Source organism: Dryas octopetala, chromosome 6, assembly GCF_963921425.1.
Source record: "Dryas octopetala chromosome 6, drDryOcto1.1, whole genome shotgun sequence".
In the NCBI taxonomy this organism is placed as follows: domain Eukaryota; kingdom Viridiplantae; phylum Streptophyta; class Magnoliopsida; order Rosales; family Rosaceae; genus Dryas; species Dryas octopetala.
This window is the reverse complement of record NC_141371.1, coordinates 17,190,543-17,211,723: the sequence shown is the minus strand read 5'-3', so window position 1 is coordinate 17,211,723 and position 21,181 is coordinate 17,190,543. Positions and strand designations below refer to the sequence as shown.

The 21,181-nt window shown below is 32.7% G+C and overlaps 2 protein-coding genes, 1 long non-coding RNA gene, 1 other non-coding gene and 1 pseudogene across 4 annotated transcripts; 3 read left to right on the top strand and 2 right to left on the bottom strand.

The window, feature by feature from the left end:
- Positions 1 to 1,778: 1,778 nt before the first annotated feature.
- Positions 1,779 to 2,946, top strand: LOC147282910 (uncharacterized). The gene is made up of 2 exons (XM_086248301.1): positions 1,779 to 2,007; positions 2,114 to 2,946. Exons 1-2 carry the CDS (start codon positions 1,779 to 1,781, stop codon positions 2,944 to 2,946), a joined length of 1,062 nt encoding a protein of 353 aa, XP_086104427.1.
- A 1,094-nt stretch (positions 2,947 to 4,040) lies between these two features.
- Positions 4,041 to 5,152, top strand: LOC147282909 (uncharacterized; annotated as a pseudogene).
- A 6,795-nt stretch (positions 5,153 to 11,947) lies between these two features.
- Positions 11,948 to 12,466, top strand: LOC147282908 (uncharacterized). Its single transcript, XR_015123085.1, has 2 exons — positions 11,948 to 12,212; positions 12,336 to 12,466. It is a non-coding gene; the product is annotated as an uncharacterized LOC147282908 (long non-coding RNA).
- A 1,707-nt stretch (positions 12,467 to 14,173) lies between these two features.
- On the bottom strand, positions 14,174 to 14,266 carry LOC147282907 (small nucleolar RNA snoR118). The gene has a single exon (XR_015123165.1). It is a non-coding gene; the product is annotated as a small nucleolar RNA snoR118 (small nucleolar RNA).
- A 2,458-nt stretch (positions 14,267 to 16,724) lies between these two features.
- Positions 16,725 to 20,809, bottom strand: LOC147282906 (Ribosomal protein L12/ ATP-dependent Clp protease adaptor protein ClpS family protein). The gene is made up of 2 exons (XM_086247631.1): positions 20,531 to 20,809; positions 16,725 to 17,321 (listed from the first exon to the last, which is right to left on the bottom strand). The coding sequence occupies exons 1-2, from the start codon at positions 20,668 to 20,670 to the stop codon at positions 16,853 to 16,855; spliced, it is 609 nt and encodes a 202-aa protein (XP_086103757.1). The 5' UTR covers positions 20,671 to 20,809; the 3' UTR covers positions 16,725 to 16,852.
- Between the last annotated feature and the right edge of the window lie 372 nt (positions 20,810 to 21,181).

Here is a 21,181-nt window from a genome sequence, read left to right as displayed (position 1 = left end):
TATAAAATGAGGAATAAATGCTCGCGCGTTGTTGCGGGTCTGGAAAGTCTATAAAATGTGCAAAAGGCCCTTTATTTTGTGCAGCTATAAATAATGTTGTGATTACTATAAAATTCTTTCCAAAATATCAGTTTTAAAACTTTTACTATATACTGATATACAGAGCAAAGTATTTAATTTGGCACTGCAAATTTCAATTAGTTCAATCCCTTGAAAGCTTGGTTATATCTAAGGCTGCTCTTGAAAGTAGGCAAATCAATTAATCAGATAACTATATATCTCAAGCAGGAACCCAAAATTTTATAAATCCATTATATATTATTTCTGCTTTTACCAAGCTTCTTCCTAAAGAATAAAGTTAATAAACACATAACCATATCATGTTTCTTAAATAGCTGATCAAATAACCAAGAATAACATTGTTTGATGGTGAATATTCTCTATATTATAGATATAACTACAAATTTCAATTAGTTTGATTCCTTGAATGGTTGGTTATATCTATGGTTGGTCTTCAAAGCAGGCAAACAAATATCTTGCTGTTAGAAAACATTTGTTGAAATTGTTTTTATCAATCTATTTAATTTTGTTAGGCAAGAGGTCAGTTTCTATCAAATATGTTTCAATTGTTTAGTGAATTTTTAATTTCATCAAAATGTAAAAGATCAATGTGATGCTTCTTAATTCTCTGTACTAATACTGTAAAAGTGTTTTTAAAATATGAATTTTACAACTTTTACTAAAAGGAAAATTTGTTCTGTAGGTGTTGTTATCTTCGCGTTGCAAAGGCTGTGCTGAGATTGTTTTCTTAGTGTTTCTAATTCTATCAAGCAATAGGTGAGTTTTTATTAAATATCTTTCAATTCTTCATTTTCAATTCCAGTATCCAGTATCCAGTGAGCTTGAAAAAACAAAAAAATGAACTCGCTGATTTCCATCATCATTGCTGATATGAACAAATATAAATTAGCATGATGTCAGTCACTCAATAGGCAAATGTCTTGCATCAAGTTTCATCGCTCTATTGCACTTTTTCCATATATGCATGTTAAAGTCCTCCCAAAATTTTTCATTAATCTCAATGTCATCATGAGGTCTTTACTTCATGCCAAACCTTTGTCTCATCCAGTGTTTCCAAAGTCCAAACTCTTCATATTGTCTGTCCATTGCAGTAAAAAGTTTTTTTTACTTGCTCATCTAAACATTTATACAACATGTTCTTTGCAAATGTCAATTTCATTTATGGCATAAAAAAAAATACGAATAATCAAACTCAATATCAAAAAATTTTAAAATAAGAAATTGTCTTTTTTTTTTTTAAAAGCACTATTAAAGTTGTCAAATTTCTACTTTGTAGGAATTCGTTTCCTGCTTTTCTGACCGTTCTGCGCATTAAGCAGAAGGTAAGTATCTATTTAATCTATTTTCAAAACATTATCATTACAATGTGCATCTGTTATTTTTGCAAGTAATGTATAATTTAAAGATACTGTTATATATTTATACATTTTTTTTTCCAGCCATCAATCTACTGCTTCCAATATTTTGCTTTGAATGCAATGCGTAAAAAGCCTAGGCTCTGTAATAGAACTTTAATAATAGAACAAAGTCATAGTTCAAATATATCAAGTAGCATTGAAATAGCTAACAAACAAGTATGTGATACTATTTCTAGCAGTGCCTATTAAAAAAAACCAATAACTCAGAATAAAAGACAAAAAACTGCTGATAGTGGATTGTTTAGCTATGTAAATGCACTTGAAACAAGCACATATCAAATGTTTTTAGATCAAGTGGATTCTGATTCTGATGCTTTCATCTCTGATGAAAGTCATTTTGATTATGGTACTGGAGTTTCCAATCCCTTAATCATTTCTCATTCCCATGTTTTGGCCTCTGATCAAAGTCGCTTTGATTTGGCTATTGGAGCTTCGACTTCCGAGCCTATTGAAGATACTTCAAATCAGATGAATAAGGGTCAAGCACATTATCATAAGAAGAGACAAAGTATGTCTTCTTTTTTGTTCCAATTTTCTTTCCAATTTCAAGATTGTTGGTGTATTAGTCATATTTTATAATTCTCATTTTTCCCTGTTTTGTGTGTTTTTTTTAGGGACTGTTCACGAATATGTTGATTTTGGAGATAAGAATTATAAGTGTATTTATTGTAATGCACTGCTTTGGTTAAAGGAATCTATTCTAAGAAAATCTAAAAAAAATGAGCCTCTATTCACTCTTTGTTGTCAAGAAGGAAAGATCAAATTTCCAATTATTAAGCCAACACCCCCTTTTTTAGACACTTTACTTAATCCTGCTAAAGGTCAGTCAAGTTTGGCATTTATGGAGAACATTAGAGCATATAACTCTATGTTTGCATTCACTTCAATGGGAGCCAAAGTTGATACTTCCGTTAACAATAGACCGGGCCCTTACATCTTTAAAATTAGTGGTCAAGTTCATCATTTAATGGGTTCATTAGTACCACCTGAAGGAGAATGTCCAAAATTTGCCCAACTTTCTGTTTATGATACAAATAATGAAGTGATTAATCGCCTTAGTGCTGTTAACTGTCTTCAAACTGATCAAAAGTTGGATGACAATATTGTTAAAGGCCTCATCAGCATGTTTGATGAATCAAATGAATTGGTTAAATTTTTCTGCACGATGAGAGACAAATTTGAAGAAAATTCTCTTTCTAATGTCAGAATCAAATTGTTAGCTAGGCAGCGAAATGACACTAAACAATATGAACAGCCAACATGTGATGAAATTGGTGGACTGATTGTGGGAGATATAGGACTTTTTGATTCAAATAAAGATATAGTGATGGAATTGCAAGATGGAGAATTGAAAATGATAACAAAATTACACCCAAAATTCATGTCTTTACAATACCCTATTCTCTTTCCTTATGGTGAAGATGGTTATAGGCCTGATATCAAATGAAATAATACTTTGAAAAATCATCAAATGAAAAGAGGCAGAGTTGCCTATGAGAGCTTTTATCGCTTATCAAATTCTAATTCAAGAAAGAGAACTTGAGTTCAGTACATTGTTAAAGGGTGGAAGATTATTTCAACAATTTTTGGTAGATGCTTATGCAACACTTGAGGAAGACAGATTAGATTATATTCAAAAAAACCAAAAAGTTTTGAGAAGTGAGATATTTAAAGGCATTTATGATGCTGTTTCAAAAGGTGATAAAAATGTGAATGATATAGGTCAAAAAATAATATTGCCAAGCTCATATACTGGAAGTCCTAGAAACATGATAAATAACTACCAAGATGCTATGGCAATTTGTAGAAAATATGGAAATCCTGACCTATTCATTACATTTACTTGCAATGTAAAATGACCTAAAATTCTCAGAGAATTGGATAGAAAACTTGGATACAAACCAGAAGATAGACCTGATATTATTTCAAGGGTGTGCAAAATGAAATTAAGTGATATGATTAATTATATCAAATCAAGTAAATCTTTTGGAGAAACTGTAGCAGGTACATTTTACAAACCTAAGAAGCTTCTTTTAATTACTTATTTCTTTTTTGATGATAATCAAACTAATTACATTTATATTTTTTTAACTTATTGCAAACATAATCTGTGCAATTGAGTTTCAAAAAAGAGGATTGTCTCACTGCCATTTGTTAGTTTGGTTGGAACAACAATATAAGTGCACTTCGCCAGTAGATTTAAATAGCATAATTCTGCCGAAATACCAGATAGGACTGTGCATCCAACTCTTTGCAATATTGTGAATCAATTTATGATTCATGGTCCCTATGGAGAATTGAATTTTGAATCTCCTTGCATGCGAGGAGGTAAATGTTCCAAGTTTTTCCCAAAGCAGTACAAGAGTGAAACGGTTTTGGAGACAGATGGCTTTCCTGTGTATAGGCGCGCGTCGTGAAAATCCAGACAAATTTATCTTAAAAAATGGAATTAAAATTGACAACTGATTTGTAGTGCCTTATAACTCATAATTATTATTAAGGTACAATGCTCATATCAATGTTAAATCATGCTGTCAATCAATGCTCATAAAATATCTTTTTAAGTATATAAGCAAGGGTTCTGATAGAGCTAGAGTTGTTCTTGAAAATAAACCAGAAGATGAAATCCTAGCCTATCTAAATTGTAGATACATATCTCCGTATGAAGCTGGTTGGAGATTGTTTCAATACCCTATTAATCTTAGGGAATCTGCTGTAGAGCGATTGCCAATACATTTGCCTTTAGAGCAAAATGTTGTTTTTAGCGCTGATCAATCACTTGAGTCAGTAGTTAATCGAGAAGGTGTTCAAATTACAATGCTTACAAGTTGGTTTGAAGCAAATAAAAATTATCCTCAGGCACGAGATGTATCTTATGCAGAATTCCTTTCAAAATTTGTGTGGGATTCTCACAATAAAATTTGGAAACCTAGACAAAGAGAAACATCTTTAGGTAGAATTGCTTATGTTCATCCTGCATCTGGTGAATTGTATTATCTAAGGATGCTTTTGAATTTGCAAAAAGCTGCCTTAAACTTCAATGATATCAAAACTGTTAACGGCATTTAACGGCATTGAACATTTGTCATATCAATCTGCATGCCAATCTCTAAGTTTATTAGGTGATGACAAAGAATGGCTTGAAGCCTTATGAGATGTTATTAGTACAGCAACATGCTTTGAATTAAGACAACTATTTGTTACAATCATTTTGTTTTGTGATGTGGCCAATCCTAAACTGCTTTTGGATGCTCATTGGCAAAATATGTCTAAAGATATTCTGTACAAACTTAGAAAAAGTTTTGACATGCCAAATCTAATTGTGCCAGAGTGTGAGCACAAAAATTCTCTTTTTGTATGAATTAGAACAGCTTTTTAATGCATCATCTAGCTCTTTAAAAAATCATAACCTTCCACTGCCTGATGAAAATAAAATGTTAGAAATAAAAAACAAACTCTTGACAGAAGAGCTAAATTACAATATACATGAATTACAAAATGAATGCTTGAGCTTAATCTCACAGCTAAACACAGAGCAAAGAAATATCTATGATTCTGTCATAGCTGCTATGAATGAAAAAAAAAACAAGGCCTATTTTTTGTTTATGGACATGGAGGAACTGGCAAAACTTTTTTGTGGCACACAATCATAAGCAAGATTAGATCGGAGGGTAAAATTGTTTTGGCTGTTGCATCATCAGGAATAGCATCTTTGTTACTACCAGGAGGTAGAACAGCCCATTTTAGATTTAAAATTCCATTAAATGTTACAAATTCTTCTATATGCCAGATAAAAAAGGGAACACATCTTGCCAAATTAATTCAAAAAACTCATTTAATTATTTGGGATGAAGCACCTATGAATCATAAATATTGTTTTGAGGCATTGAACAAATCATTGTGTGATATCTTATCAGAAATACATGATTCATCTAATGCCAAACCATTTGGTGGAAAACCTGTTTTGCTAGGAGGTGATTTTAGAAAAATCTTGCCAGTAATTCTAGAGGGAACAAGAGAGGAAATAGTGGATGCCTGCTTTAAAAACTCTTATTTATGGCCTTACTTTAAAATATTTTTTTTGAAGCAAAATATGAGATTGTCAAAAAAAGGTTTGAACATTAATGAAAAGCAAAGAATAGCATATTTTGCCAACTGGATTCTTAAAATTGGAGATGGTCAAATCAATGATATAGATGATTTAAATGATGAAGAAGCATCTTGGATAGAAATTCCTGAAGATTTGCTCATTCAACCATCCAAAAATCTCATCCATTCAATTTTCTTGGCTGCATACTCAAATTTTGACAACAATTTTGAAAACATTGCTTATCTAAGAGAGCGAGCCATCATTACTCCTAGAAATTCAACAGTTACAGAGATAAACAATTTTGTCATAAATTTAGTACCTGGAACTCATCGGACTTATATGAGTTCAGATTCTTTGTGCTCATTGTCTAGTAATTTTGAAAATCTTAGTCTAATGTATCCTGTAGAATTTCTTAACCAACTTAGTGGTCTGCCTCCACACATTTTGACTTTACAAATAGGCATGCCTATCATGTTATTAAGAAATTTAAATCAATCCTCAGGGCTTTGTAATGGAACAAGATTAGTCATTACTCAAATGCTTGACAAAGCCATTGAAGCAAAAATTGTCACTGGTAATAACATTGGCCACAAGGTATTCATACCTAGAATTATTCTTTCTGCCACCGAAAAAAATGGCCTTTCATTTTTAAAAGACGTCAGTTTCCAATCAGGTCATGTTATGCAATGACAATAAATAAAAGTCAAGGACAATCTCTGAAAACAGTTGGTTTGTATCTTCCACAATCTGTGTTCACTCATGGGCAACTCTATGTTGCATTATCTAGAGTTACATCTAGGCAAGGACTGAAAATCATGATAGAAAATAATGGAGAAGCACCAAATAAATTTGCTAAAAACATAGTGTACAAAGATGTTCTCTAGCCTTTCTTAACAGGTTAAAAATACTATACATATATTGTAAAATAATGTCATTTTATTCATGCATATCTGCACTTAGAAACATTTCATCCTTTTTTTTTGAATGACAGTTATCTTATGTTTGCAAATCTACACCACAATGAGCTTGGTTCTAATCCGCAGTCTAATACCTTTTTAAGACAATAAAAAAATCAGAGTCCGCATTTGTAGACTTTGGAGGCCAAAGGCATATGGATCTAACAACCAATTTGCTGGCTTGCACTGTGTGTTGGTAGATTCAATTGTAAGAAAATTGTTTTCTTATACTAATTTACTCATATTATTCTTAATTTTGAATGCATTAATTTACAATAGTTAATCTCTAATATATGTTCCATTCACTATCCTTTCATCAATATTTACTTTTGATTGCTGTAAATTATAAGTGTTTGTTATGCATGTATGGTATCAATTGTCTTTTACTGTGCAACTCTGTAAATTAAACTATGTTATTCATTTTCTTTCTATTTCAGTTTCATTAATGACATTCAGCTGAACTTTTCTTTTTCTAGATTATCATACCAAACCTAGGTTAGCATTTTACTTAGAATTGTGTTTCGTTAAGTTTATGTTTATCTATCAATTGAGCTAACATTACAAAACATAGATGAATGATCTATCTAGCTGTGATAACATATAATTAAAGTACACCAACTATAGTAAAATGGCCTCGCAAAAATTTAACCAACCAAAAATACTATTTACAGTCTATCCATTATACAATAAATGACAACACAGTTTAATTTCTCCCTAAAATGAAACAAACAAATATTCCTCATGGTGCTCAATAGATACAAGATTTAAATGGTGGATCAGTATCATTAATCCAATTCATACTTTACTTATTAATCCAATTGATACTAAATTTGCTGCAGTAAGTAAGAATTCATCTTCTTAGATCAATTTTTGTCTCATGTCTGCAAAAGCATAATCAAATTCTGTTAACAACTATAAACAACTTATTTGCATTATTTGTATTGTTTTATATAGGCTGACCCATCACATATATCTATCAAACAAGTTGTATTACTTATTAATCATATCCTTAGTATTAATTTGGTTCATATATGTATATATTTCATCAATCATTTTTGTAAATGTATAATACTGCCTAGGAATGATGCAGCTTCAACATCACAATCCAATCACTAACTGAATCAAAGTAGCTTTTGCAAATTTTAACTCTTAACATAACAATTACAGGAAAATAAGTGGTCTCAACTAAAGCCAACTAAAGCACCTTATGAAAAAGGAAAGCTAAATAAGATTCCAAATAGTTTTCTGGTGGAAGGTCACTGTCGACTAAAGCCAACTAAACTACATTTGGCTTTTTCACTTGCTTATTATCTACAATACTGTGAAATCTTCGAAATCATCTATGACTACAAGAAGTATAGTTTTTATTCACTTAATTAGGATTCAGTACAAATGTACCCATAACACAAAAAGATTCATACAATAAGATTACTTTCTACTCCATTTATTTAATACATTGCTGGTCTACATTCCCACAATGAGTTTTGCTCTTGCAGGACCCTCATTTATTTCGAACTGCTCCCCTATGCCAAAGCGACCCATCAATAACCAAATAAAATATATATACAATTTATAAATTAACGACGGAGCAATTTTCTAGCTTGATTACCATACAACATCCTGGTTTGCAGCATCGAATATGAAATTTAGAAATTAATTTATATTGTATATTTATAGAAATAAACGCTTTACAACTTTGATATAGATGTAATACGCTTACTACACATTTTATAGACTTTTAGCACATTTCCTAACCTTTCTATGTATCTGTACATTCTAAACGGTTCATACATGCACATTTATGCAATTACATTAGTGCACATTTTTATACCTCTTATTCCAATCAACGCTTAGCCTTCTTTTTTAAAACCTTACTCCACATTTTATACCTTTCTTATTCCATAATCATATTAAACCTACTATCAATTAATTAAAAGAATTCCTTCTAATTAAACATCCTAAAATACTATCGATTTAGAGCATCTTAACAATTTTAGTCACCAATTTCAATTTCCTAAGACTATCAGACTATCTTTCTATGCATTGTTGTAAAATTCTCAACCTAACTTCATTCTTATATTAAAATTACATTGCATTCCTTAAATTCCTAACCATTTAATTAAGTTATAATAAGGTCTTATAAGCAACTCGCAATTAAAATAATATCCATTTCAATACGTTCGATATCTTGGGTTTATGCCACAGGTATAAAACGTAAAGTAACGTCCAGAGCCATTTAAAAAGTAAACCAATCAGAAACAAATCCAAAATTCGATTAGCTTCCCTTCTCTAATTAATTTGTGTTTTTAAACTTTTTTTTTCATTTTTTTTTTTGGTAAACCTTACAACATGACCATGCTTATTGATGATTCTGAATTTTTTGCGTTGATTTTCTCTAACACATTTTAAAAATTCATTATACAATAACAATTTTCGTTTGTGATGATTTTAACTGTGATACTTATGTTATTCAGTTTATTTGCTCACCGACCCTATCTAAGGCTGCTCTTGAAAGTAGGCAAATCAATGAGATAACTATATATCTCAGGCCCTCAAATATTTAGGACCCCAAAATTTTATAAATTCATTATATATTATTTTTGCTTTTACCAAGCTTCTTCCTAAAGAATAAAGTTAATAAACACATAAACATATCATGTTTCTTAAATAGCTGATCACATAACCAAGAATAACATTGTTTGATGGTGAATATTCACTATATTATAGATATAACTACAAATTTGAATTACTTTGATTCCTTGAAGGGTTGGTTATATCTAAGATTGATCAACGAATTAGATGACTGTATATCTCAGACCCTCAAATATTTACGGCCCCAAAATTTTATAAATCCATTGTAATAATATGTCTGCTTTTGACAAGCTTCTACCTAAGAATAAACTTAATAAACACATAGACATGTTGTCAAATCATTCATTTTATCTTCAGCATTCTTAAATAGTTGATCACATGCCCAAGAATAAGATCATTTAATCGTGAATATTGTCTATATATAGACATGCTACTTCGCTGGCTACAGACGTTGTTGAATTGATTTTGAAAACTAATTCATTAGGTTTTTCTAGTCAATTGTCCAACATAAAATGGACTTGCAATCATTTCAAGCATGACTTTAAGTCTCTTAAAATAGAGATTACACTTTCTGCTTTTCTTTTTTTCTATGCTGATCCGTACTGTAGAAAAGTCATTCCACTTTTTGGCTTCTTATATAGCTTATGATTTGACTAGGTATGCATTCATGATTAAACTAATATTTCCATGTCCTCAACAATTTTTTAGAGCAAGCTTACTTTTGTTCATTCATTATTATTAATATTTAAACTTTTATTTCCATGTATTCATCATTCAATTATTTTTTTCACAACCTTTTTTTTTTTCTCTGGTCATCAAGGGAGATGCAATCCAAGCAACAATTAAAGAGATAGATTATGATATTGTCAGTCCAAAAATTGAAGCTGGATGTGTTTATGAGATTTCCCAATTCCATACTGTCAACAATTGATCATCCTACAAAATTGTGCCTCACATTGGAATGCTCATCTTCAATGAGAGAACAAATTTCAAAAAATTGACAACCGTTCAACCAAGCATCCCAATGCATCGTTTCAACCTCCTTGACTACAGTCAACTTCCATCACGGATCAATGTCCATACACTTCTTTCAAGTAATGAGCAGATTTAATGTCATAGTTTTGGTTAGAAATTTACTTAAGTTGAATTTGCTAATTCTCACTTGCATTATTTGCTCCATGATACCATAAATTATTTAGCTTTCCTCACTTTGCAGTGGCATCGAGTGCAAAATTATGTCCTGTAATTTGATTGTGCTACCTATTTTATCAAGATATCAGTTAATTATTTGCTTTTATATTTTTTATCAACTATCAAAATGCAAATTATCATTTAATTATTAATTCTTCCTAATAGTAACATAATAAATGCATGGAAAACTGTAAAACAGTTGTCCTAAGTTCAAATCTTCACACTGGTGAAAAATAATTTGAATTTAAAGATCTTTCAAATATCATTTGTCCAATTTCCAATCATTCTGACTGTTGAACATCTCATTCTAATAATTACTAGATCTAATGGGACGAATAATTGCTATCCAACCTTTGGAACACATGATGGTTGACAACGCAAGGATTGAAAACAAGTGTGAAATTCACATAGAGAATATGAGGTACAGTCTTAAAAACTGTCTATCAACTTTCAAATTTTTCATATTAATGCTCAAGCATGCTGTTTTATCTCTATTACTCTAGGAGAAATGAGGTGAGGGTTACACTAAGGAGTGATGCTGCCAAAAACTTTGATCATGAAGCTGTACAACAATTACCACCGCCAGTGTTCGTTGTTTTTAGCAATTTAAAAGTCAAGGAATACCAAAGTAATTAAGCAGTTACTTTATCCTTTTTCCTATTCAATCTCTTTATAATCTTATAATAAATATGATAAGTTCACCCTCTTATAAACATGTAGAAAAACCAGTTCTGAGCAGCACCAATGCCACTGCAATCTTTCTCAATCCAGAAATACCAGAAATTGATTCCTACAAATTGGCATATGATTCTTACACTTTTCAATATACAAACATTAGTTTTTTTGCTCTCAATTAACAATTTTCATTGTTTTTCAAATATGAAACATGCAGTTTTCGTGGTTTTGCAATGCATGTCAACATCTTGGCACCTTCCACAGCCCTGCGACTGCCTCCTCAACAGCTAGAAACTACTGACAAATTAACTGTCAAGGCTTTGAATCGTCTTGATCCACAACTTTGCAAGGTAAGCATTTATCTACAAAATACATTTAACAATTTTCATGAACTTTATTTTCCTTTCTCATTTAAATTGTTTTAAACTCTTATTCTTTCTCTCTAAATCTAATGCAGGATAAGATTCTTACCTATAGAGCTACAATCACACGTTTTGACACACATGCTGGATGGTGGTATAAGGCTAGCCCAAGTTGCTTCAAACAATTGAGAATCAATACTCAAAATGACAAACTCATCTACCCAAAGCACAATGCAATCAATCTAATCCCTTGGTAAAATTAGCAACTATTAACATGGAAATTTGTTTACATAATTTATACTAATTTCAACAAGTATACTTAATTGATGCAACATCTAACAAATTGAAATTACAGGTTCAAAGTAAGCTTTGTAATTGCAGACCAAAGTGATGTGACCAATGTGATTGTAATTAAAAAACAAGCAGAAAAATTATTCCGGATTTCATGCTACAACCTGGTTGTTGAAAGTGGTTTCATTGATCAAACCCAATTCCCAGAGGCGCTACTTCGAGTGAGGCAAGCCAAAAAAATTTCAGCTTCGATTTGGAACCGTGAAAAGTGATTTGAATAGAAATGACCTCCTTATACATGCTGTGTTTGACGAAGAACCCTTTCTGATTGAATCATCATTAACTCCACCTACTGACCAAGTACCCATTCCAAAAGAAAAACCATTACCTAAAAAATTGCTTCTCCATAGCCCATCACCTTCTACTAAGATAGCTCCAGTTACACCCATTCCCAGCTCATCCACCAATTTGAGAAAAAAAAAATATCAAAAGGCAACCTCACAGTGAAAAGAGCTCTTTTTAGCTCTATCCAACAACGAAGGAAAAAATACCAAAGGTTATTGCTCTTCCAATAATTTACATTTTTTAATATTTTTATTCTCTTTACCTATAACTTACACCCAAACTCTAATACTTATTAACAGCTTTTCATTTTTCTTATGCTTTGCATCTCATTAAGTGTCAATGAAAGTGAAGAAAAAGCTGAGAAAAGTGCTGCTCCAAATCCTCCAAAACAATCTGATTCAGCTTTGGACAATATTCCACTCAAGGAATTGAAGACTAAACCAGCAGCAAAGAAAGCTAAAATCAGGTTTGTTTTTCACTACAAAATACTACACATTCTTTAATATATCTCCCTCCTATTGATAACTGGTGATTTCTTCAACTGCAATTAAATTATCTCATTTCTAATTTTTATTCATTACATTAGATCCAGGCCGATTCAAAACAAACATAAATTTTGCTTAATTCACAATATTCTTCAACTGAACCATTTTAAACAAACATAGAAAAAATAATATAAATAAAAGAGACTGTAGGTTTTAACATTATGTATATGTATGTATCTTTTGTAAACCATTTTCACTGGGTTCACAATTCCAAACATTTATACTCTGCTCAATATATCTGCCAAGGAAATTCTTGAAATCAGCTTGCAAGCAATATACCAATGTAGTGAACAATTCTAAAATTTCTTTCCATTTAAGTTATCTCTTTTCCATGTTTCTTTAAAATAGTTTAGCCACTATATAAAACAATATAATTATTAAATGACTAAATGTATGCCAAAACATGTTGGATAACATAAAACACACAAGATACCTTCTCTCAATTATCTGCTTTAGATGAAACATTACACAATTTATTTTGTTAACTAAATGGTTTAATAATACTACTTACATTCATTCATTTATCTTTTGCTGTTACTTACTTTATCATCAATTTCCAAGAATCAATTCTTAATCTATTAGGCAAAAACAAACTATATACTCTGCTAGACAAATGATTTTTAGGCCAACATTGTTTTCAGAAAAAAGCATGTACTTCAAATCATTTTCACAAAATATGTACATGGAAACTTTGCATATATTTTCTAATGACCACTCAACCCATTCAATTCCTATTAAAAAATATCATAATGTTACTTAAAAATTGAATTCATACTTTCAACTACCAACTGTTGTTAAGTCCACAGAGTAACAATTTGGCAATTCATATACACCTAACAAATAACATATTCTAATTTTCCAGCAAAACAGAGGAGCATCCACCTGCAGGAGATAGCAAAGAGGATGACCAGCCAGCCAATACTGAACAAAAATCTCCTCAAACCCATACATCCACCTCTGCAGATTCATAAAACAACTCTTCAACGGTGTATCTTGCTCTTTTGTTATGTATCACATACAATTCTATAACCAAGTGTTGTAATATTTTTTGCATGTTGTTTGTTTTATTAAGATATCAACAATATCTTAATATCGCAACCAGCATAAAAAACATACTATCAACCATCATTTTGTAACTTTAAATGCATCAGCAACATTGATGCTACTGTTTAGAAATATGTTTGTTAAATTTTGTTAAGTTAGTTGAAGTTAAAACTCCAGTTCTGCACATTTATCATATCTTCACAGTTTCATGCCTCCATGGACTTCTAGCACAATTGACTTGATAGACTGTTTAGCCATTTTCTGATTAGAAATAATTTCTTTATTTATTGCTTGAAATAGTTAATTTATGCTTATTTTTATGATTGATTTATGATGCTATATTTAAATTGCACAAGCATAGCTCTAACTTGGTTAAATAGAATATGAATTTAACATACCTTAACAACATTTCCAAAACTTTAAACTTAAATTTTATAATGCTCAAACACATTTTATAACTTTTTCAGACCCGCAACATCGTGCGGGCACAAACCCTAGTAATATCTAAACTACCACTACAGATGCAGAAATTGCACTCTAAGATTGCAACACCTGTACCACAGAAATGCAAAAGGTTCAACCAGGATCATATATGGCTAGATCTAGGCTGCATTTCCATCAATAATTGCACTTAAAAACTAACTGCTCAGAGCCCAGTGCATGTATTATCATTTCCCACAATCCCACTTAACAGTTAACACCAAACACCCACTACCCATTAAGAAAATATCCATTTCAAAACTAAGCCATTATAAACTACCAGCCACAAATACAAACCATAGTCATGCACATAAGAGAATTTTGGGCCAACTAAACATCAAATGCCGCACACCAGACAAAAGAAATAAGGATGGTGATGAAACCCAATTCCAGAACCAGTGCAGTGCAAGCAATCATGAGCTATATAAAAGCATAACTAAGAAAATAAGAAAATTTGGGGCCCAATTACACTTTCAAGGGTCAAACTGACTTCTTGCGGAATATAGATCAGGTTTGGGGCTAAAACCACAAATGGGTCATGAAATTTGTGAAAATGCCCTCAGATCTCATAGCTTTGAACGAGTCATTCACAGTTTAAAGCCACTGGCATTCATCAAAAGCCTTTACACTCCACGACACTGTAAGTGTATGTGTGTGTATGTATGAAAGAGAGAGAGAGAGAGAGAGAGAGAGAGAGAGAGAGAGAGAGAGAGAGAGAGAGAGAGAGAGAGTAAAGGCTAATGACGAAAAACAACCATGGTTTCCGCTCTTTTGATTTTCAATTGTTCCATCACTGGGCGTCATACTTAAAACAAAAAAGAATGAACATCCAGAACACAAATCCAATGGACATTTAAATTAAATAACTTATTCATTAAGCCATGCCATACTTGACACATAAACAAGTAACAAATAATTTGATGGGCACTCTAAGAGTTCAATGGTTTCAAAAGTGCAGCACAAAGGTAGTCAAAATTGATTGAAATATATTCAGCTCAGAGTTACTTAAACAGATACTAAAAAAGGTAGTCTGATCTATAATTTGCAATCTTAGCAATCAACCATTCAAAATCAAAACCTTGGCACCAGATTAAACTTGAAAAAATGATTGAAAGTAACAAGAAACTGTTATAAAAAAAAAAAAAAAAAAAAATCATTCAATAAATCACAATCTTATCAAACACACCACCAAAAAAAAAATGATATATGCAATCCAAAATAAACTTCCCACACTCCAATCCATGTGCTCACAGAGGAGTGCAGGAGATTTATTTTTTAATGAAAATAACATTCACTCAGATCACATAGCTTTCATCAAATCTGATTGATGCTAATGGAATCTACCAAAAGCCTTCCCACACCCACACCCACACACACACACACACACACACATGTGCGTGTGTGTACATAGATGCACAGGATCTATATAGAAAATGGAGAGGTGAAAGAAATGAAGGCAGTTTGGTAATTGGCGATGGGATAGGGGAATATAAATATAAATTAACAAGGGTTAAGTCCAATACATGAATGTAAAGACGTTCCAATACAAGAAACGGCAAGATGAAGATATAGATTTGACAATGCATAAGACAGCATCAGCCCACCAGAAGCAAAAAGAAAAACTCATGTATCCAAGCTCAAGATTTTTCACTAATAGACAGTGAGAATTAAAAAGAAAACCATTTCTTCAACCCTACGTAACTAAGAAAAAAGAAACAAATAGCCCTCAGATACATCATATCCAAAATTGTGATTCAAGGATAGCTTGGCTTTGATTTTCATTTTAAGCCTTTTAACATTTAAATGACAAGAACAACCACCACCACCACCACCACAAAGACCAGAAGTGATGATCAAGGCTCATAATGGAAATCAAAGCAACCAACCAAGAATGAGTCTGCATCACAGGGCAAATGAACAAGATTGCACTTGAGCATATGTTCAAGAATCATACATAATAACTTCCCCTAGTACATATTAAACCAAAAGAAAAACAAAGTGCCATTGTCAAGGTAACCTGAGAGAGCATGTCCATGCTGTGGTAATACAAGACAGAATAGACTTTAGAGGAGCATGATTGTAAATTAAAAAAAAAAAATACAATCATAGAGGAGAACCTGAGATATCAATACAATACAATACAATTAAAGCAATAACTAACGATAAAAAATAATTAAAGATTCAATAAGCATATCTGAAAAAGAAAATCTCTCATGACAAGCCTTCAGATCTCATAGCTATATCTGGTCATTGACGGTTGTCCGCTGGATTATCCTTATGAGCCTCTTCACAAGACATACCTGTTGCAGATTTCTTTGTAATTTTTTTCTTGTTGGTCAACTTTTGTCCAAAAGGCATACACAATGCAAAAAGAGATTTTTTTTACGGTTGGAAATGTTTTTTTTTTTTGTTCAAAATTGTGTCTGAGAGCAGGCTTGGCTCCCCTCTTCTGGATTCAATGATAGCTTGTTTGCTGGTTCTGTATTTTTCTCTTTTCCCATGGATAGAAGAGCTTCATGAACTAGTTTCTTTATGTAAACATGCATATAAATGGACATTGATTCGTCCCAACAAATCATTTTCAATTGACAGATTTTTATTTATTATTGCAAATTAAAAACTGAATTGTTAGTCTATGCGGTGAGCGCGAGAGATTGTGATTGGTAAAATCATTTCAATTGACAAAGAAATTGAACGAGAGATTGTAATTGGTAAGACATATAATTCCAATTAAAGCTAGAATAATAACAAAAAAAAGAAAAGAAAAAGAAAACAATTCAATTCATTCCAATACCACAGTAGCACCCAACTCCTTGAGCTTGTCAACAATGGGTACCGCTTCCTCTTTGGTCACACCCTTCTTCACCACAACAGGGACCTTCTCCACCAATTCTTTAGCCTCCTTCAGTCCCAAGTCAGTGAAAGTCCTAACCTCCTTTATGATCTTGATCTTTGTCGCTGCATCAAACTTCTCAATCTTTATATCAAATGCAGTCTTCTCAACGACCTTGGAGTCTGTGGAGGCAGGCCCAGATTCAGAAGATGTAGAGCCAATCCCCGAGATTGCCGGGCCATACCGGTTGAGGCCCATTTTCAGCCTGAAAAGAATGGAGTAGTCATGCCTCTCGATCTTTGTGAGGTCAAGGAGCTCATTGGCAATGCGCTCAAGATTCTGGGTCCTAGTCTGACTTGCTGCGGTGGCCGTGCAGATGGTGTGAGAAAAAGTGAAGCTGGCAAGTCTTGGTAGGGACCTGCAGGGAACTATTGTGGTTATGAAGGACTTTTCAAAAACTAAGGGGTGGGGGTTGTGTGTGGTAGACTATTACAAAGGTTTTGGATAGTATGAGAATCATACCCTCGCTGGATTAAAAGGTAGAGAAATGGTTTTCTGCCTCATAGACCATAAAGCCTAGAAATGATATATGCCATATTGTTTAGAAATTACAAAAATGCTTAGGTATCCTGTTCAAAGTAGATATAATTCATTACTTAAAGTCTTATTCGCACCAATGCCCCTTGTAAGATACAACTATCTCACTTGAAACTTAAATCCTCTCACTTTGCCACCGGAACTTCACAACATTATTGCGAAAACCCCCATTTTGTTAACTCCATCCAATAATTCGTTGAAAGAGATGACGTAGCACCTACGTAGAAGGGTATTTTAGGCTTTTCCTTGTATTTGAGCATGACTCATACCGACACTCGTCCAATTGGCTTCCATGTCAGCTTCTTTCCAACTTGATTTTGGTGGGAAATGTTGACGTGGAAGCAAATTGGACAAGTGTCAGTTTGAGTCATGCACAAAGACAAGAAAAAGACTAAAATACCACTCCACGTAGGCGGCACATCAGCTCTTTTAACAGATTACTAGATGGAGTTGACAGAATAGGGACTTTTGCAATAACGTTGTAAAGTTCGGGTGGCAAAGTAAGAGGATTTAAGTTTCAAGTGGCAAAGTGAGAAAAGTCTATCTTAGGGTATTGGTGTGAATAAGCCTTACTTAAAAGGTTGGAATGATATACCTAAAACCCATTTTTACAGTTAATGCACAAAAACAAAGGGATTAGAATTCTATATTGAAATTCCATCATACTAATGGAATAGCCAAACAAACAACTTTATAATGATGGGACTTAAACCCCAAATCACTTCAAATCTCATGAGTCATCGACATTTTTCAAATTACTCGGCACTCTCAAGTTTCTCATCCAAACACTACTATCATTTTTATTCACATAAGCAATAGTTTTAGATGAAACTTCCAAAAATCAATCAGCCCTTTTTACTTTTCCTTCCTATACATTTTTCCCAGAGACCAAGTCTAGTGACAACATATATGTGGTCAAGAGAAATGACCATATATTTTTCAGATTTACAGAAAAATATTTTGCAAAACCAGAATGCATTTTCCTCATCCCCCACAGTTCCATAAAATGGTCAAGAAAATATAATTACACAAACCACTATAAACTCATTATTCAAGAGCCTCTCTCAGACCACACCCAGATCTACTACATACAAAGCCCAATTGCCTGAGACCCACACATTCCCTTGCATTGTGTAATTGGCTGAAAATAAAGCTAACTATGAATAATCTTCAATTGGTTTCAATTAATCAGCAAGCTCCGTTTGCTTACATACCAAGCTCCATTTTTCCCAGAGACCAAGTCTAGTGACAACATATATGTGGTCAAGAGAAATGACCATATATTTTTCAGATTTACAGAAAAATATTTTGCAAAACCAGAATGCATTTTCCTCATCCCCCACAGTTCCATAGAATGGTCAAGAAAATATAATTACACAAACCACTATAAACTCATTATTCAAGAGCCTCTCTCAGACCACACCCAGATCTACTACATACAAAGCCCAATTGCCTGAGACCCACACATTCCCTTGCATTGTGTAATTGGCTGAAAATAAAGCTAACTATGAATAATCTTCAATTGGTTTCAATTAATCAGCAAGCTCCGTTTGCTTACATACCACCCAAACAAAATTATGCTTGACTGAAAAAACTAATACCAAAATTATCATAGGTGAAATGATGTTGAATATTGACGAGTATCAATTTCAACCAGAAAACAGAACACCATATGTTATGAAATACCCATTTCTTACCCACTCTTGTTTTCTCAGTTTACAATTACAAGGCACAACCCACAATCAAAATCAACATTTTTATTCACAACCTTCATTTACACCAATTCATTCGGAGGGAATTCACAACAATTCATACACACCAATTCACACACTTCACATCTTCCATTTCCTTCTATTCTCTCTTATATTTCCATGTTTGATATATTATCTATTTTATTTTAGTTATGATGTGTAACTAAATTCATAGCTAGGGCTATGACGCATCCTCTTTATGATTATTCAATAAATTTGGTTTAGTAGTTTTCAACTTATTCATGCTATGTTGAGTATTCAATTGCCTTGCTTTATAAACTTAATTGTTTCTTGATGCCTAGCTACCATCTATATTTAATTGAGTTTAATTTGATGCAAGTTATGCAAATATCATGCTTAGCTTGAGAATAGCTTCTTGCAATTGAACTCCATGATTACCTTGATGCAAATACCATGCACTAAGATTTGTGTGATCATTTCATAAATTTCCAAGTGAGCTTAATGAGTTTTTATGTGTTAAACTAATCTAAACACCATAGATAGTTGCACATAGGAACATACGTAGTAATCTAAACACCATAGATATTGCATAAATTTGGGAAATTGATCTTCGACATGCATAATTGAGTTGTTAATTTTACTATCTAATGAAATTGAATAGGATTAAATTGGTGAAATCATATGCCGTAGTGTTTTTATTCATTGTTTTCAAACCCAACTCAACAATTACTTTGTTTTTCTTGTTTTCTTGCTTTCTTTTCAAATCAAACCAATCTTGTTTAAATTCTGTTTACAACTAGTGTTTACTGTAAGCTTAAGTAGTAGTAATAAGTGTCTTTCATTCAAATCCCTGTGGGTACGACCTTGTTCTTGCATATCTATACTATAATTGGTTCGTGCACTTGCAAGTAATTGTTAGAATCTAAAAACTCTAAAAAATCTAATCCAATTTAAACACAACAAATATCATTCTTTCTTCTATCTTAAACTGGCTTTTCCAGATGTGGCCTGCTACTACAATTACAACAGTTCATAAACACCATCTCATCTAAAGCCATAAACATTGGGTATCTATAGCATGACGAGACCAGTTCTTCCATATCATTCTTTCTATAGCATGACAAGACCAGTTCTGCCATATCTTACAAGGCACAACCCACAATCAAAATCAACATTTTTATTCAAAATCCTCCCTTTCCCCCAAATTTTCTCAGCAGGCAAACACATTACCAAAGAAAAGCATATGCATGTGAAAAGATTAGATATATATATACAGAGAGAGAGAGAGAGAGAGCGAGAGCGACAAAGGGTGTGTGACCTGATCTCCTCAGACGAAATCTTTTGGTTGTCAGCGTACGACGGCAATGGTGCAAAAGAGGGAGAAGAGTGTGGAGCTGAGAGCAGGGAGGAGGATGCAACAGAGAGAGAACGGCGGAGGCGGAAACAGCTCAGCGCCATAAACAAAATCTGAGACAGAGAGCGGCGATGGCGACGGCGACGGCGACGACGAGAGGCGAGCAACAACGGTTAGACAGATAGAGCCATCCGACAGGAGACAGAGAGCGATCGCCGAGAGAGAGAGAGAGAGTGTTTGGTGTTCGGGTGGAAAAGTGTAGAAGATGAACAAACGCAATTTTTGTTTAATTAAGAGAGAGAGAGAGAGAGAGAGAGAGAGAGAGAGAGAGAGAGAGAGGGCTGATGTTTGTTTGAGTTTTTAGGGTTTTAAGTTTTAACGGCAGTAACAAATTAACAATGATTAAGACTTTCTTATTATTTTCTTATTTCAATCATTCCTAATGTTAAATCATTTAACCTATACTATTATGAAGACAATGATCTTTATCAATCATTATAATATGGAAAAATCTCAATTCTACCCAATTGATTGAGATTTTTATTTATATAAATAAAATTTTGTTATATACTTCTGTTCTCATTTTTTTTTTTATGGATTTTATTTAGTCCGTAA

Bases quoted from the DNA above. Each gene is read 5' to 3' on its own strand.
- LOC147282910 (XM_086248301.1), top strand. From the start codon at position 1,779: ATGTTTTTAGATCAAGTGGATTCTGATTCTGATGCTTTCATCTCTGAT. The intron at 2,008-2,113 runs GTATGTCTTCTT...TGTTTTTTTTAG, and splicing joins TTATCATAAGAAGAGACAAA to GGACTGTTCACGAATATGTT.
- LOC147282906 (XM_086247631.1), bottom strand. From the start codon at position 20,670: ATGGCGCTGAGCTGTTTCCGCCTCCGCCGTTCTCTCTCTGTTGCATCC. The intron at 17,322-20,530 runs GTCACACACCCT...AGTTCCCTGCAG, and splicing joins ATTTCGTCTGAGGAGATCAG to GTCCCTACCAAGACTTGCCA.